The sequence below is a fragment of the Caretta caretta genome, chromosome 6 (assembly GCF_965140235.1).
Source record: "Caretta caretta isolate rCarCar2 chromosome 6, rCarCar1.hap1, whole genome shotgun sequence".
Taxonomy (NCBI): domain Eukaryota; kingdom Metazoa; phylum Chordata; order Testudines; family Cheloniidae; genus Caretta; species Caretta caretta.
Window position 1 is genome coordinate 107413767 of NC_134211.1, and position 18940 is coordinate 107432706.

Below are 18940 nucleotides of genomic sequence, written 5' to 3' on the forward strand. Positions count from 1 at the left end.
AAGATGCTTTTAACCATCTTAATTTAAATGAAAAAGGCACAGAAAGTTTCCTTACCTTGTCAAATCTCTTTTTAAATTTGCCCTTTATATTTTTAGTAGTTCATTTAATGTGGTACCATATTGTACTTCCAGTTCCAAGTGAGTTGTGTGGTTGACTGGTCAGTTCATAACTCTGAGATTCTGTTGTATGTTGCAGAATTGCCTCATTTTAAAACTGTCGATGAACTCTTCTCAAACTTCAAGTGTTGTACTAGAAAATAATATTACTATGGAACTTGGGATATTGGTCAGCAACACAACTAAATAGCTAATTAAAATAAATTTCTATAAACAGATTTTAGTAACAGGCAACATCTTACATTCAAGAATGGTTAAAAGGATTTTCAGTGACTTACTGAAGAAAAAAGATTACACTCACTGACGTGATTGGAAAAAGCACTTTGGTGACACTTAGTACATACTGCTTTTACATAAACAACTAGTCACAGATCTTCTGTGTGTGAAATTTTGTCTGACCCATTTTGTTAATTGTCTCCTCCATCAGCTGCTTTCACTTAATCCATGATGATGGGGCATCATGGTGAAATTATTTTTGCAAGATTAGACTTGTGAATAAATACAGAGTAACCTAATAAAATGGAATTTGGTTGCTGCTTGAAGTGATCATTTGACTAATTAGAGCAAACAACTTCAAAAGTCATCTCCATGATGGTCAAGGGGAATCACTTCAGATTTAAAATGGCTTCTTTGATTTCACATGTAGGGAAGATCTTTTCATTTTGTGTGCCACTTTGGTGCTAATAAAGAATTTAAAACATTGTGGGATCATAATTTGGCATCAGTTAAAGCTGCTTAATCTGCTAGTTTTATTCTGCATTTTAATACCCATCTACCCTGGCAAAGTGGAATTATTGTTGCTTTGCATATGTGTGATATGGGAAGCTAGTGATTTCACAGTTTATTAACAATGTAGATTTTGCTGTAACTTGGCATGGAGCTTTATAAAGATTTAAAGGCATGCTTCCTGCCCCCAAGGGTGTCCCATCTAAATTAAACAGAAATGAGGCTAGCCAAGGGAAAGGAGGGATGTGAAGTAAGGCAAATAAGTCATTACAGAGTAAGAAAATCGTACGTTCTGATACCTAAACACAGACTGAAGTAGGGCAAAGTGGAGGAATTAGACTGTACAGGAGTGGATAACAGTGGTGGAAAGCAAGGCAAAAGTAAATTTTTCAGACAGGGTTTGGAGGGGATAGTGAGGATGCTTGCCACACAGAGGGATGTTATAACAGGCATAGGATAAGGCTAAGAGTAGGATAAGAGTAAAATGAAAGAATTAAAGTTAGCTTAAGTTTGGTTAAGGATATACTGTGTGTTGTAAAGAGCGCCCCATTCAGCAAGTAAAAGAAGGTCGTGAGAATAAGTAGTATTACTAGTAGTGTGGGCAGGATGTATCGCTTCAAAAGTAACTAATAAAATAAAGAGAGGCAGTAACAAGACAAAGAAAAACTGTCTTAAAAGAAACCAACCCAAGTCTTCGCACTGTTCTGCTGGTAAGCAAGGAGTGGGGGAGAAGATAAGGGAAGAAAGGGGGCTGTAAATCTTATGAGGATTAAGACTGGAACTAAGGATCAATTGTCTCAAGTTGATTTATAGCTGAAGTCAGCAAGCAATGACATCACTTGTTTGTTAATGGGTATAAAAAGTAAACTCTTAAAGGGTTTGTTACTGTTACCTGCCTGACATGCTGGAGCCAATCAATATGGGTTTAAGCACCCCTGGGCCTCGCCCATTTGTAAGCCTCTTGATCGAATGCTTATAAATGTTTTGGTACTGGTTGGTTGTAGTAAATTGGTTATTAGGCTTTTTAGGCATTTTTAGAGTAATTGTAGAAATACTTCTTTAAATGGGATTTAATAAAGGAATTTGTGTTAAATTAGTGTTAGGTGGTTTCCCTTATCGATGTTTATAATTTCATATATCAGTCATTCAGACATTTTGACAACCGTGGCAGGACGCCAGACGATAATTTCAGTTGCTCTAAACCAGTGATTCTTAACCAGGGGTATGTGGAGGCCTTCTAGGGAATATATAAACTCATCTCGATATTTGCCTTGTTTTAAAAACACTGGTGAAGTCAGTACAAACTAAAATTTCATACAGACAATGATTTGTTTATACTGTTCTATATATTATATCAGCAGTTCTCAGACTGTGGGCAAGCTCGTTTTAATGGCATTGCCAGGGCCAGTGTTAGACTCACTGGGGCCCAGGGCTGAAAGCCCAAGCCCTGTTGTGTGGGACTGAAGTCAAAGCCTGGGGTGACGCTTGGGGTATACAAGACAAATTAGACTCCTGAAAGGGGTACAGTAGTCCAAAAGGTTGAGAACCACTGCTCTAAACCCCTAAAGTGAAGGGGTAGTGACCTGTCTTCTATGACCAGTATATAATTCCCTCTTAAAGAGAAATTCAGTAACAAAAGGGGAATAGAGGAATATTTATATGGCAAGCTTTTTTCAAAGCATGGCAGAGGTCCGCTAAATGCCACTGAAACTCCTAAATTCTTCTGGGGACGGGGGAGGGGATGGGGACAGCGTGACAAAACAAGCAAGCTTTGTTCCACAAGCATGAGGGCTTAAAAAAACCCTCCCCAAAAAAAGATTCTTACATTTGCATTACTTCAGGAGCTGAAGCTTTAGGAAACATCAGGTGTAGGGGGTCTTGTGATAAAACCACAAGATATGGCAATGCTGGGCAGAAGTCAAAGTAAACCCTAAGTTTGCTGCCAGCATCAATAATAGACTGTTGTGGAATTATCAAAGGGGATGAGGGGGAGGAGTTTTAGGAGGAAAGTTGGGATGTTCATTTTTGCCCTGTTTAGTTTGAATAGCATTAGGACATCAGTTGTGAAATATGGGAGAGGCAGGAAAAGAAGTTTGAGCCTGAACAGAGGTCAGGGTTAGAGAGGTAAATGTGAAATATGAGACAGTTGGAGTAGGTAAGGTTACCCAAGGAGGGGAAATATCTAGTGGTGGAAGAGTTGAGAATGCAAGAGAAAAAGAAGAAGCAGGACCAAGGATTCAATGAAGGCAACATCAAAAGGGTGGTTAAGTAAGGCAGGAAGTGAACCAGGAGATTAGTCAGGGACCCAAGGAAGAGATGGCCTCCGGAAGAAAAGGGTAGTGTGTATCAGCAGCAGCAGCAGACACATAGAAGAGAATTAGAATGGAGCACAGGCTCTTAGATTTGGAAAGGAAGGTGTCATTAGTGACTTTTTTGATTGATCAGTTCAGGTAGAGTAGAGAGGATGAAAATTAGACTAGAGCAGGGTTGGGCAAACTTTTTGGCCCGAGGGCCGCATCGGGGTTGCGAAACGGTATGGAGGGCAGGGTAGGGAATGCTGTGCCTCACCAAACAGCCTGGCCCCCTCCCCCATCCACCTCTCCCACTTCCCGCCCCCTGACTGCCCCCCTCAGAACCTCTGACCCATCCAACCCCTGCTGCTCCTTGTCCCCTGACTGCCCCCTCCCGGGACCCCCTGCCCCAACCGCCCCCCTGGGACCCCATTCCTTATCCAACCCCCTCTGCTCCCTGTCCCCTGACTGCCCCACTCCTATCCATACCCCTGCCCCCTGACAGGCCCCCCGGGACACCTGACCCATCCACCTGCCCCTGCTCCTTGTCCCTGACCGCCCCTTCTCGGGACCCCCAGCCCCTACCCCCCCCCGGACCCTACCCCCTATCCAACCCCCCTGCTCCCTATCTCCTGACTGCCCCCCACACACACCTCCACCCCACCCAACTGCCCCCCAGGACCTCCTGCCCCTTATCCAACCCCTCCCGCCCCCTGACCATGCCGCTCAGAGCAGCAGGACAGGCTTACTGGAAAGCCTGAGAGGTGGGCGGCGCAAGCTGTGCTGCCCACGCGGCGGCGGCATGCAGGGGAGGAGGGACAGCGGGGGAGGGGTTTGGGGGTAGGCCTCCCCTGCTGGGAGTTCAGGGGCCGGGCAGGACGGTCCCACAGGCCATAGTTTGCCCATCTTTAGACTAGAGGGAATCCAGTGATAAGCGGAGGAAGTCAGGGCACTGGAAATAAAGGGCCCTTTTACAAAGCTTGTAGGTAACTTCTTTTTGATTATATCCAATTGATCCCTACCAGGGGATCCACTGCATATAATCAAAGGGAAGTTAAAAATGAACTCCTTTGAGAATTCCATTATATTTGTCTAAACTTACTTGCTTTCAGATTGACCCAGTTTACAATACTCCATTTCAGATTGACCTGTTTTTGTTTGCATGTTCATGCTTTTGAATTTGTAATACAATTAAACAAAAATGGTTTTGAACCAGTCTCTCTCAAAGCTGATGAGACTTCATAGGGAATAAATAACTTTGAAAGAATCAACAAGTAGTAAGGAAAACAGTGATACACATCCTGTATGCTTATGAACTTTCCACACTTTGCCTTTGCTTAATCATTGGTATTATTCATTTTTTACGTATCTAAACTTTACAGGATCATTTAAACATGAGTGGGAGATGTTACCATTTTAAAATTGTTTACTCCACTCAATCATGAAGGTAAATGAAAATGAGTGCCCTTTTCAGTAATTATGTGTGCAATTATAATTTGATTTGCAGACCTGCAGTTAGAACACATTCAAAATAAATCTTTGGAGAAAAGGTAGAAGTTGAAGGGGGCTCTGAATATTACTTCAGTTACTAGAATGCTTCAGTTACTAATATTACTTCAGTTACTAAATTCAGCAAAGAATTTAAATAAAACAATGCAAATTATAGTGTACCTGTGTACAGCCTTGTCTTGAGACATAAATTGGAGCTCTTCTAACATATACCTGCTTTTGCTGAAATAACGGTCAGTCCTTTGTCCTCACTGGCACATTCTTGTCAAAATAATAAGAAAACCACCTTGAAATTCTGGATACGCTGACAGAACAGTTAACAGCCCTAGCAATTGGGCTCAGGAAAGTAAGAAGTTACTGCTAGCAAATATGGTATAGTTTGTTACAGTTCATACGGTTCATTGCACTTACAAGTTTGTATTCTGTTTTTCCCAGACTCCCTCTAACTCATGGACCCCAGTTAAAAAATTTTACAAGATGATCTTTAGCCATTAAATAATGTAATGATCTTGAATTCTGTGCTTTTTGGTTGCAGCTGTTTAGTTACCCTAGAACTCCAAAAATAATTATATAATATCAGTATTGGCCCTATTACAAATCTCTAGAGACAACATTTTTATGAGGTTATAGAATCATTTACCCCTACAGTAAGCTGTAGGAAAGAATTTAATTTAGTTCCAACTCCAAAGAAATTGCAATGTTTACTTAATGACACTAGTCAAGTTAAATTCTTTGGGCAAGATCCTGCAGTTATTGGGAGGAAATGTGTTTGCAGGGTTAGAGAAAGCAGAATATCCCTGGCTGTGTCTTGGAGACAGTGCAGACTGCCACTTACATGGCAGCATGGCTCAGGATAGACTTCAGGAAAGTAGTTGTCTGTGTTTATGAAGTATTAGTGCAGGAGTTTTGGTGGCTCTCACAGGAGCTCTGTAACTTGGCTGGTTCTGCTAAGGAATTTAATTTCTTGATAAGCTTGTGTGTTCATTAATTTCCAGTTAGAGTTACTGAACTTCTTAAACTCCATTGGCTTGAGATGGCTAGTTCAGTGGTGCAGGATAGGTAGGAAGCCTACAAGTGTATACTTTAGTCTGCAAGAAAGTTGATAGAACTTAGAGGAATTCAGACAAATGAAAATAAATTTGAAGTTTCTACGCCAAGCCACTTTGGTGGTAGAATGTTCCGTGTCTGTAAAACATCTCATTCGCTCTGAATTTAGTGTGCGCCCACGTTCTGTGCTGTTTCAGTAATACTTGGCTCTTACGTAGTGCTTTCTACCTGAAGATTTTAAAGTGCTTTACAAAGGGAAATATTTTTTTCATTATCCTACTGACTGGGTAACTGAGGTATAAAGAGGTGAAGTGACTTGCCAAAGCTCACACTACAAGTCAGAGGCAGAGTCAGAAAATAGAGCCCACGTCTCCCAACTTCCCAGTCAGTACTTCGTCTACTGGACCATGATACTTCTTCAGTAGATTATAAATAAATTAAATTAGATGCAAATATTAAATGACAAGAATTACAAAGGTAGCTCTGTGTTCACACACAGTAGGTACATTTTTCAGTCTGTTCACACTCTCAGATTTTTAACCATCAACTAACTCTCCTACCCAAATCAAATGACCCGCTTCATATTGCCTGATTCAACGTTCTTTGTGTGTAGAGTTTCTTTCAAAAGCTTTGGAACATCACAGGCCTTTCGGTTTAAAAAAAAAAAGGTTTAGGGCTTGTCTAGACCACGGTTCTTGCACTCGAATTGGAAACAGACTTAATTAAATTGATGCAAAACGTGTGCATATACCAGGCCTTAATAAACTGCATCCTATTAGTACTAACAGTATGTGTTTCCTAATTACATTTTCATTTTTGAATTATTCAGATTTTATAATGTATAGTTCTGGAGATTGATGTGAATTTTTTTTTTTTTTTAAATAGGCTGTATCTCCCAAAGAAGAAACTAAGGCATCAGGTAGATATTGTATTTTTTTAATGTATATTCTATCTTTCACTTTTTTAGTAAGCAAAACTGTTTGCCAGAATAACTAATTCACTGCACCTTCTAAAATTGCTTGGTTAGTTTCCTTCTAAGTCTAGAAATTACCGTGTTTGTTTGGTCTTGATTATGCAGGCTTAAATATAGACCTTCCAATTAAAAAAATAAAAAATAAAAAAATTGTTTGTGGAAGTACAGTATAATTGTTCTTAAAGCATAGTCCCTTTATGCTTGTACAGATAGGCTGCTCAGTAAAACTAACAATTACTATTATAAAAGCTCCATCTCCATTATAACTTATGTTTGTAGCCAATTATTGGCATGGCTTACAGTCTGTACCCAAACACAACATAGTTAATTCTTGGTAACTATGGCAGTTAACCACGTTTTTCTGGTGTCAGAGAGTTAGGCCAACACATGATTGTCTTCCAGTATCTACTTTGTAAAAGTTATTTTGCTGTATACCCTAACTGTGTCTATGTAACAAGTTTGGCCAGTTCTTTCTTTTTCTAGCTGTGTAGTAAAGTAACCATGTCTCCATTTATAAAATCATTGTTAAAAGTTGTGGACAGACCCTAATAATAAACTAACATGTGTGATGCTAGATTTCAGTTAGATTATTTAAATTTCATACTGCGGAAGTGCCTGGAGTCTGAAAACAAGTCCGGGCCCCATTGTACACAGCACAGTACAAACATCATAAAATAATCCTTTTCCCAAAATCCATTCTGGATTTCCGGTTTTAGTATGCTGATGGACCCATAACTAAACTTCCATTTTTGTTGATAGGGGCTTCCAAATTTGTTTTTTCAGAACCACCACCATCTAAAATTCCTAAAATTGAGACGTCTCATCCACCAATACCGCCTGTCCACCCACCTCCAGGTAAGGTTTTATTAAGAGTTATTTCCCGGCATGCTGTTCTTATTGGATCTTTTGGAGTTAAGTGCTTGACCTTGTTCTTTTGCTACTATGGGCTAAAAGTGTCATGTTGGTTTGAATAATATTAATTGTAGTATGAAAGGTGATGAAATATTTGATAGTATAATTAGAACAATGAGTGCATAAGTGAGATAGTGGCCAGAAAACTTCTCTGGACCTCCCAAACAGTCTCTTATGATCTGCCATATTTGAGGTTAAGTACTTGATTAGTTAGAGGTAACAATATCAAAGCTGATTTAAGACAAGTTATGAAAAATTTCAGGCCAAAAGGAATTTTAAAATATTAATTGAAAAAGCAAGGTTATGACTTGCAATTTCACCGTTAACTTTAGTGGACGCTATCTTTGTAACCTTGAATCTTCACGTTTACAAAGAATTCTGTGCCAGTTGGGATAATCTGTGGAGAAACGTATCAAGCACCTGAAAACATTTAGAATCATAAAAATGTAGGGCTGGAAGAAACCATGAGAGGTTCTCCTGTAATTGAAGGGATACCTACAACATCCTTGACAGGTATTTGTCTAACCTGTTCTTAAAAACCTCCAATGACAGGGATTCCACAACCTCCCTTGGTAACCTATTTGAGTATAGAATAGAGGCTGGTTTCTCTACAATTCAGTATAGTGAATAGATCCTGTTTCTCCACTGTCATAAAACAATGGGCATTTCTTTTGAAGGTGGGTATGTGCAGCTATGATGCACATATCAGATTTATATAAATTATTTACAGTAGTCCTCACACTTAATTGAAATTTTATACAGGAAAGAGGGGAAAAGCTGATGCTGTTCCTCTTTATAGTACTAAGCACACACCCTGCCACTGTATTCTTCTGTCTCTTGTTGTCCCCTGTTAAGAGCTGTCATTTTAGGTTGCATTATATAGTACACACTATAAAATATTTATGTCATATCTCAGGGTCAGTGGAAGGACAGCTAATGTATCAAGGCACTGGAAGCACAGTAGTACAATTTCTTTCACAAACATATGGCATTTTGGAGCATTATAGGGTTCTTTGGCAGATCAAGCCCTCTTTTGGGAAATCATCCAAGAAAAAGAACATCCCTTACTGGTTGACACTGTATAAGAATTAGAAACTATGCTCAGGTGTGTATTCTGAAGAGAGATTACATGTGGCAATTTGAAGCTACTGCCTGATGCTAGCATGGCACCTGTCACCCTTTTATGAAGACCATACAATATTTAATTAGTCTATATATTACCACCTCAACTACTGAACTCCTAAAAAATTCAGCATTTCCTATGACAGTTGTGATGGAATAGGAACTTGCGTTCATCCTATTTTCAGTTACTCACAAATTTTAAACTTCAAATCTGTCATGGACTTAGCCCTCCATGAGGAAGAGTCAGATGTTTGAAAGAACTTTTTGCAAATAAAGTTTTAACTAATGGAAAAATAATATGCTGGCCATGCAAAGTTTTTTATTTTTCATATCACTTGTAAACGGATGTAGGAAATCTCCAAGTGTCAAATTCAAGAACTGACAATGCAGCTCCTCAAAGGCAGATTTATTAATCTGAAACACTGGCTCCTGGGTAACAATCCTGCTGTTGGTTGTAGTTGTCAAAACGGTGACCTTGACAAAGGGCTAGAAGTCATGGGCAGGAGAGAGAAGAATGGTAAATTATAATAGGGACATAGGAACAGCAAGAAGGGGACAATAATAAAGTGGGAATCTGCTCAACATCCGAGATGTCTATACACAAATGCAAAGGAGTATTGTGGGTGTATTGCCCGGAGTTTCATAGGTAAGACATGGAGGTTATTGTCCCATTCTACTCGGCACCAGTGAAGCCTCAGCTGGAGTATTGTATCCAGTTTTGGGCGCCACACTTTAGGAAAGATGTGGACAGACTGGACAGAGTCCCAAAGAGAGCAACAAAAATAATAAAGGGTTTTAAAAACATGACCTTATGAGGACAGGTGAAAATACTGAGAGTAGTTTTAGTCTTGACAAAAGAAAGGGGGAGGGAGAAGAGGAACCTGATAGTCTTAAAATATGTTAGGGCTGTTACCGAGAGGATGGTGATCAATTATTCTACAGCCAAAGAGTAGCATGTGCAGGCTTGTCCATCTCAACTTTCTTTTGCACTGTCATTTTAGTTCAACAGTTGGGCAGTGGTGAAATGGCAGCTCTGCAAACCTGTCCTATACCGCTTTTTCAGTGAAAAGATGTTCTGTACCTTGTTATAAAACTGAACTATTCTGTGTACAAACAGGACATGTGCCTTAGCTTTGTGTGACAAGTTTATTTCCATCAGTAAAGCATTTTAAAACTGACTACTGTAGATTCTGAAGATACTACCATTGGGCCCTATCATGTAGAGACATTGGTCTGCCCTTAGTTCAGACCAGCTTTGATCTGATTTTTAACTTCCCCTAACTTTTGTCCAATCAACCTGAAGTTTCATGGGTGTGATCTTGTGCCAGTTTAAGATTTGTTTTTGTTTGTTTTTGGAGGTAAGGAAAGGGAATAATAGAAATTAGACAAAAGTGTTTGAGAGGAATGCTCAGACGAAATGACCCAAATTTTGTAACCCTTTCCTAATGCTTCCCTGTTTCACGGTCTCAAATCTGTGTAGCCCTTGCATGTGGAGTGATTGCACTTAGAAACTAGTATTCTGGTTAGTTTTTTTCCGCTGCCTCTGCTCTTTAGCTGATTTTTCTTTGCATGTAGCTTTTGGGACGTGGGGCTTACTATGAGGGGGAAAGCCACATATAAAGTGCTGTTGCTGTCAGCAGGCTGGTTGACCAGATATTCTCGAATGAAGTTAGCGTTCAGTGATCTAGAACCCAACAGACCAAGGCTCACCGTGAGCCTGCTGTTTCTGCAAGCTGGCATTGTGCGCACATTCTTACAAGGTGCCTGAAGATCATTTATAAAAACAGACCTGGGAATAAGAAATGTTAAATTTCAAAGTAACACATTTTATTTTAGGTGGTTGTAGATAGTCAGCATAGACAGGAATAAGCTTTAAGTGTCGCATCTTTTCTTAACAGATCTAAGGTTAATGTTTACTTACATGGAAGTGGCCAAAACAGTAGCACATACTGTGACCTTTTGTAAACTTTCCCATAATCTTAGCCTCAATCAGCTCAGAAAGTTCTAACACAAGAATCAAAACTGGTGCAGAAATACAAATCCCAACTCATCAAAAGAATTCTTTTCACTGTATCACATTTGTTTCCTAGAGTAGTTAAAAGATTTTGAAGGTAACATCCTCACAGGCTGACTTTGTTTCTAAGCATCTGCTGGACTGGACTCCATGTCACAACTGTTTATCTGTCCTTGTCATAGAACAGTTTTGAACGAGCTCAGCAGTGTGGAAGGAATAAATATTAAGACTAATAAAGTAAATTTTCACTGTGGAGTATCTGCAGTTTCGACTTTAGAAGGTCTTACTGCATGTGATTTTCCAAATGTTTTAGCTGTAGAACAAACTGGAAGAGAGCAGACTACTATGTGCAACATGTTAACATTTTGAGAAAAACACAGCAGTGTAGGTAGTCCTTATTGCTGTGCTACAGAAAAGTAAATGAAGCTTTTTTTGTCTGTTGCAGACCGTAAGCTTCCTTTGACAACTGCAGTTTCAATGGGAGAAGCAGAGCAAAGTACTACAGTGGACTCTGTAGACATACCAAAGGTCCAGATTCCTCCTCCAGCTCATCCTGCACCCGTACATCAGCCACCACCTATGCCTCATCGTCCTCCACCACCTCCACCTTCCAGCTACATAACTGGGATGTCCACTACAAATTCTTATATGTCAGGGGAAGGTTATCAGAGTCTTCAGTCAATGATGAAAACCGAAGGACCAACCTATGGAGCTTTGCCACCAGCTTATGGACCACCAACTCACTTACCATATCATCCTCACGTGTATCCTCCTAACCCTCCTCCACCTGTTCCTCCACCTCCGCCTACATCATTTCCACCCCCTAATATCCCACCACCTACTCCTGGGTACCCTCCTCCACCTACGTACAATCCTAACTTCCCACCTCCACGACTGCCTCCAACTCATCCACCTCCAGGGCTGGGAATGCCACCAGCTAATTATCCCCCTCCTACAGTTCCCCCTGGTGGACAACCACCAGTGCCACCTCCAATACCACCACCTGTTATGCCACCTGTTGCAGGACTCGGACGTGCTACATGGATGAGATAGCATCAGAATTGTGTACAAATATCCTTTAATTTTGAGGAATAGTTTAAAAGGCAGAATAATTGAGCAGCAACCATATTGTAAAGATAAATAGGAAAGTAATTTGTATAATCTAGATTCTGGTATAGTATATAAAGACATGGAACAGTGAAATGGAATCTTAGTTGACCTACTTGCAGTATCGTTAATGGCAAGATATATAGGCTTTTAATATAGACACGGCAGAGCTAATTAAAAATCTAAATTTGTACATTTGATTTAAAACTAAGTTGTCTGACTAAATTGTTTTGAGTTATTCCAGCACTGGGTTACTTTGTACTAGTGACTTTAACCAGCCATATTGGCTCATTTATATCAGTAAGAAGTAAATTTTCTTCTAGCAGTCAGTGCCTACTTTTGAATATCAAAATAGTCAGATATCCTGAAGTTCCATCTAGAGTTAAAAAAAAAAGTTCATTTTCATTAAGTAACTCTCCTGTGACACTTAATGTTAAGCATCAGAGCTACTTTATTTAATATGTATATATTTACAACCCCCAGCTGACAGAAATCATTTTGAGATATTTGCCTTGCTAATGTTTTTGTTTTGGAATGTACTGCTATCTTGAAAAATTAAGTATGTTTACACCTATTTGCAAATTCCTGTAGATAAATATATATATTTTCTAAGTGTGAAAGTCTGAATGTAACAACATACTGTGATTTACACCTTGCTTATAAATAGGACTGCTTCATTCACTTGTACCCAAATAAAACTTGATCTGAATTCAATGGATTTTCCCAAAATCTTTTTTCCCCACTAGTCTGTCTCTAAAATTACTGTTCATGTTTATACTGCTGCAAGAGGAAAGGTGTTTTACCTCTTGTACTAACTCACTGTCAGAATATTTCAGCAGTGGTCTATGAAAATGTAGAAGGATCACAGTTCATTTACAAAGAATGTACTTTATTTTATTCAACTGAAAGTATACACTATCACAATCTCATACTTCATTTTTACTAAAATATTCCAAATGAATGTTTTACACATATATCAAAAAAATCTGATTACTATTTTTTCTCCCCCCCCCCCCCCCCCGAAAGCCAAAGTGGTTCAATAAAAGGTATAAATGCGTGCTAATGTCTAAAGATTTTGCTATGTACACAACAGTGGGTGCTAATTTATTCCAGTTTCTTTTGTAAATCATATACAGGAGGGTTGTAAGATCACAGGTTTAACAGAAATCAAACTTCAAACTGATTTCCCAAAGCAGTTCAAATAGACTTTCCCCACCTTATGAAAAATATACAATTTTATCACTTTACAGTCATGCACTTTGAAAAAGATCAGTAGTACTTTTTCCCCACCCAGTTTCTAAAAAGATAAAAGGTCACTTTAACACTGATTTATATCTAATAATATTTGGATAAAAATGTGCCAGTCTCAACGTTGGGCTCAGAAGCCTTATTAAAGGTGCAATGAGCCACCTGAAGTTGGTTATGCCACAGCATTTCAAAATCTTGTTTACATTAGTCACTCAAAGAAAACTTAAGGGCCTGATTCTGCTTTCCTAAGGCCAGCAAAACTTCACTTGAAGTCAATGGAAGCTTTGTTTGTCTCGGGGCTGCAGAATTTGCAGCCTCTAAATAGACTGAGGACAGTAGCCCAATGTATATCAACTTAATGGCCACCATTTTGGGGGAGGGTTTCCCTCAAACTTACTGTACAAAGTTTTTCAGGTAGTTTTCACAGTAGACCTAGAGCATAGTAAAGAGTGAATTTAAATGTGCATATAAAACATCTTTTCAGACAACTGAAAGTTTAGCACCCAAGTCATTCTGTAATGTGAGTGTCTTTTTTCCCCCAGGAAGACACCCTTTTTTTTTTTTTTTTTTTGCTCAAATGGAGCTAAATACAAAGAGTAGCAAACTTTAAAAAAAATACATACAGCACTAACTCTCATGTACTTCTATAAAATCAACAATGCACATCTTGCATTTGGGGCTTATGCTGCCAAGTAGAATCATACAAAATATAGTTTTAGCCTACTAGTAAACAGGATTCTTCAGTGGTTTAACTAAAAGACTGGCTGTCTTCTAAGCCAGCTCTCTGGGGTGTACAGCCATACAACACGCCTCAGGTTTAGTGCTGTTTCCCCTTTATTTAAGAGTTTGAGATCTGCAGCTGAAACCAGAATACGGACAACGCTTCAAGCCACAAAATGGCTTGTGATAAATATCTGATTAATAGTAAATTTGGACGAGTAGGTCAGAGGCAGTGAAAGGAGTAAATGTGCTAGTTTAGCTCTCGGTCCTGTTGAGAGGGGGGGAGCATTAAATGTTTATTTGTTAGGCTAATCTACTCAGAGACCGGGAAGCACATTATCAGTACAAATAACACTCCAGGCTTTACTGGCAACACTTCTGCTGCTTCAATTGAAAATTTGCTGAAGTAATTCAATTCTGCTCCTAACACTCAATCTAGAGTTTGGACACTGGCATAATTACAATGGCCTTTTCAGTAGATTGATTAAGCAGTTATATGTACATTTTATAGCTCAGAGGGGAAATTAAACCTTTCTTCGCTGCCTTATTCTGGAAGGAAAAAAATCATGCTTTTCCCCTCCTCTTAATATGAAGAAAATAGTTGAGTAAGAAAGAAAAGAAACTGATGGATAGTATAGATGGTAACAGGCTGAAAAGGGTCAAAATGAAAAGCTAAGAAGAGGAAATGCAGAATGCTCTAGAGGTCATCTCAAAAGGTAGACAGTGTGCCATTTTCTAGGCTAGTTTCTGCCAGGCTACACAGACTGCATAAACCTAGTACAGAGTTACAGTTAGTAAGCTCAATAGTGGCTGACAGAGCTCAGGTATGCTTTAGTGGGAAGTGAACTGCTGTTGAGGGAGTTTCTAATAACTCACTGACCTCAGCTACCAGGGCCCATTCTTAATCTAAGCTACAGTTACTTACTGCTTAATTTTTATTTTGTTTCTGTTTCTTTATGGCTCAATCCTGCAAATTCCTTACTCAGGCAAGTAGGCTCCTTAAAGACAGTGGGACTACTCTCTTGTGTTAGAACCTGCAAGACTGACGTAACAGTTATTTGTAGGTTTTTCACGCTAATCAAAGTCAAGAACTCCGCTAATGCAAAACAAATGTATCTAATAGTAACAACCTCAACTAATTCAACTGCATTTAGGTAGCTGTGACTGATTTTTCTAAAGTGGCAACATTAAAGCGGCAAACTAAGCACCAAAACCAATGCCATTTTTGAAGAGATCTACATGCATGTACTGTTAAGATTATTTTATTTTACAATGGCAGGTTTACTAACAGTCCAGTTTCCCGTAGACTACTGGGGGGGAATGGGGAAGAACACCTCATGAAACACAGGGCCAGATCTTGTGACAAGATGGAACCGAAAGGGGTCAACCTCTTACTACAGCTCCACAAGCAGCTACTCACAATACCAAAATATAAGTCCCACTATTTTTACATACAGCAGTTAGAAGGAAAAAAACACTCCATTTTGGTTTAACAAAAATAAAGCTTAAATGGCAGCAGCAGCCTCATTTGAGGGCTTCTGTTGATATAGCATTTACACAGCTTTGAATGGCTGTTGCTTCGGTTACATCATGAAGTAACCAATTTAGTTCAGTATTTCCACAAGGACATTACAAAACAAATCCTTATTATGTGAGTGAATGTCAATACTGAAATACTAGGATCCAAGAGAGAAACTTCTCTTGTTAAAACTGTAAGCCACATTGGTAGGAAAGCTGTTCTTCCCTAAGTATTTAACAGTAAGAGTTTTACAGGAACAGCGTTACCATAGTCATACTGGATTGTGGCTAAATGACTTAAAATTATTCACATTGTGACTGCAGAAATCTTCTAAGTATCATTTGTTCCATTAAAATCAGGTCACGAGCAGCTGAAATGGAGGCTCAAGCTATTCTGCATGCCTGCGATGGACCTGTGTCATGGTCAATACGGTACAACATACAAGGTGCTTTCAGTGTTTTAGCATTCCACAAAGTATTTTATATGATCGCTCTTGAAAATAGTTGCATATCATCCTCCAAAAATAAGGACCTCCAAGCAATTTTAGCAGCTCAGTAAAGGGACAGCCAATAAGCCACCTGATTCAGATTTTTGTTTCCTTGGGAGAATCCAAAAACATGCTACATAGAGCCACCAGCCTAGTTATGAATCAATTAACAAGCAGGTGGGCAGAAGCAACACAAAATAACTTCTTCACAGGTCAGGGTTCCATTTTTCCTCCTAGAAATTCTCTTGTTAGGTAATTCTACATAGAGACCATACAACAAAGCAGGTTTGCACTACAATACAAGTGACACAAGTCTGTGATTATAGGATGGTTAACCCATTTAATATTGGTTCCAGATCGTAGCCTGGAGGCTAAGCCTTTAGCTGCCATATTTACACTATAGACAGTTACCAAAAAGAAAAAAAAACCCAACTGGCTGCTAGAAACAGAGCTCTCTTCCTCTCTGATTCTTTATAGAGTTGCTTCTAGTTTTCAGTGTGACGTTCCTACAATGGCCCCTTGAACTGGTTTCCTGAAAGGTGTTGCCTGATGGATGGTTTGGAACTTGCTGCATCACCCAACTTTCGCCAGACAACCTGTGGGAAAAGGGGGAAAAGATTGCAGTTGATGAGCTACATTATTTGTCTAGAAGTCAAAATGGGCAGTTTCCAAACCAGAGTTGCAGTTCTACATCTGACCATTAGATGGCACTTATGCACCAAATTACAATTTAAAGGATTTGAAGTGTTCATCTTCTCTCTCTTGAAATTAGAACTATTATGCCATAGGTAATGATATAAAACTAATACATTAGGTTCAGAAGCTAAATTCAATGTTAGACCAAACACTGACATTCTTAAAAAAGTGACATTTCCTTTCAATAGATATCATCCGAAAAAGATCCCATCCAGTTCAGATACTACTCCCTTTAAAGCAGTTTTTATGAATGGCTAACACAGAGAGGAGGACCAATGCGGAAAGTGGGGCTCTCACGAGGAAAGCAAGAGAGGAAGTGACAAGAATTAGCAACATTTCTGAGAAGGATGTTGCTGTAGATCTAAGAGCCACTTCCAGTTTATCTCTACAAATACCCAGCATCCAACCCACAAGTTTGCGGAGGTGCCGTCCTGGAGTCGTAACATTCCATCTTCCCTTCTGCTAGAAGAAAGTGGCATTAATAAAACCCAAACAAAGCCCACAAACCAAGAGCTCACTGTTATTCAATGCAGGGATTTACCTACAATCTTGGAGCCTTAAAGTGAAGCATTTCGTGTTCTGCAGAGGATTAACTATAGCATTTGTATATTCAGGAATTAAAAAGTTTTTTTTAAACCCTGTTTTTTGACAGGGTGGGATTATGTAGGGGCAAATTTGGGGCTAGCTCTTTAAATTTGTTCATGCTTTGGGTGGGGAAAGGAAGAAAATCCACACTAAATAGTTTCTGGTCTTCCGGCCCAACAACATCTTTGTAAAAATGTCATCACCAAAAAATACATTCATATTTTCCATAAATAAAGTCATATCACATTTCTGCACCGTTGTGCCACTCCAGTGGTTTTGAAACACTCTGTCATCAACCTATTCAAAAAGTTTTCAGAGAGTTTTGCTTCCTCTGAAATTCTCATGCACCAAAAAGGCCTCACTGATATTCTGACCTGCAATATGGATTTCAAAGAGAATATCCACAGGAGTCCCTGCTCTGGGAAACACTGCACTGTCAAATCCTCCAAAACACATGACTCTCAGCTTGAGCAATGTTTTAACAGCAATACAAAGCTCACTTTTCATCCGCAGTGTGTACCCAAGTCATTTTTCTTATTAGATCATTCTGCCTGGAATAAAAGGTAGCAGAGCAGCAGCAAGCAGCCACACCTCAGCCAGAGCAAAGTCCTGGCATAAATGCTCAGTTTACAATATGTGGCAACCTCCATATACAATGTGGTTGCTAGGCCAAACATGTTAGCGGGTGCCAAAAATCACGTGTAATCACCCCTCATGGATTCAAACGAGAGGATTCTAATTCTGACATCAGATTACGGTCACTCCACTTCTACGACTTAAATACCCTAAAACGTATAAATTAAGGCAAAAGGACCAACCTATGCTTTTAATCGACTGTATAATTCTCAGGGGCTTACAAACCAAGATCAGTACACAGGGCTGAAAATTGAAACCTCCTAGCCAGATAAAGACAGTTGCATAACTGTCCATCAGCCCTAATAGGATAAGCCACTCTCTACCAGGAAATGAGTGGGACAGGTGGTGTCCGTATCCTTTAAGGAAGCTCAGCCCTAGGTTTCTTCTGTGCAAATGCATCAAATTAAGTGTTCAGGTATTTGACATTTGGCTCCTGCCCATACAGAATTTAATTGAGCTTTGATTAAGTTTTCCTTATGACTGAATTTCTCTGTGGGTTTCAAAACACGCTCACACACACACACACACACACACACACACACACACACCAGATGTTACAAAACATTAGGACCAAAATAACACTATATAAAATACTACAAATAAAGACTTATTACATTGCACATTTCACGAACAATTGCTTTCTCCTTTTCACTCAGGTCTTCTTCATAGTTATCTTGCATTTGCCTGTCCAAATTTTCATGGACTTCAAGGACCTACAAACAAACAGATTGCCAAAGTATTATACATCTCAAAGATCAATGACATCTTCTGCAAGAACACTAGCTGGGATTTAACACAATGTGGTCTGCCACATCCCCAATGCTATAAACTGCTGCTCCCACAAAGAGATGCATTCCCTTCAATGGGTGCAGCACTCAACCCATGGACTATCAGGGACAGGAGCAGAGCCTTAGCACTTGTCTATACCCACTTCACCTATGTTGGTTTGAAACCAGTATAGTTAAAGCAGCGTGAATGCAGTTCTACCAGGTAAAGATGCTCGTATCAGTATAGCTTAGTCCCGTGAATGTACATGAATAAACTGTACTGGTATAAGACTCCGTTATACCTACATCCATATGAAGGGTTGTACTGCTTTAACTATACCTGTAAACAAATCACACCCCTAACTAAAGAAGTTAAGGCCTTCCAATGTAAACTCCTCAAGGCAGGAACTGTCTCCTCCTATGTGAATGTAATCAGTTTAATTCTCTCTCCTGTAACAGTCAAT

General features: G+C 39.4%; 2 protein-coding genes across 6 annotated transcripts in view; one reads left to right on the plus strand and one right to left on the minus strand.

Moving 5' to 3' along the window:
• Nucleotides 1-12532, plus strand: part of CCNK (cyclin K) — a 31045-nt gene extending 18513 nt beyond the window's left edge. For 2 of the 3 annotated variants that reach the window (XM_048855474.2, XM_048855476.2), the window contains 3 exons: nucleotides 6576-6609; nucleotides 7423-7518; nucleotides 11157-12532. In XM_048855474.2, the coding sequence (XP_048711431.1) occupies nucleotides 6576-6609; nucleotides 7423-7518; nucleotides 11157-11764 (738 nt within the window). In that variant the 3' untranslated portion in view covers nucleotides 11765-12532. The remainder of the gene's footprint in view (nucleotides 1-6575; nucleotides 6610-7422; nucleotides 7519-11156) is intronic. The other variant, XM_048855475.2, reaches the window with a different exon arrangement.
• A 154-nt stretch (nucleotides 12533-12686) lies between these two features.
• Nucleotides 12687-18940, minus strand: part of CCDC85C (coiled-coil domain containing 85C) — a 165556-nt gene continuing 159302 nt past the window's right edge. For all 3 annotated transcript variants that reach the window (XM_048855485.2, XM_048855483.2, XM_048855484.2), the window contains 2 exons: nucleotides 18324-18422; nucleotides 12687-16388 (listed from right to left, as the gene is read on the minus strand). In XM_048855485.2, the coding sequence (XP_048711442.1) occupies nucleotides 16299-16388; nucleotides 18324-18422 (189 nt within the window). In that variant the 3' untranslated portion in view covers nucleotides 12687-16298. The remainder of the gene's footprint in view (nucleotides 16389-18323; nucleotides 18423-18940) is intronic.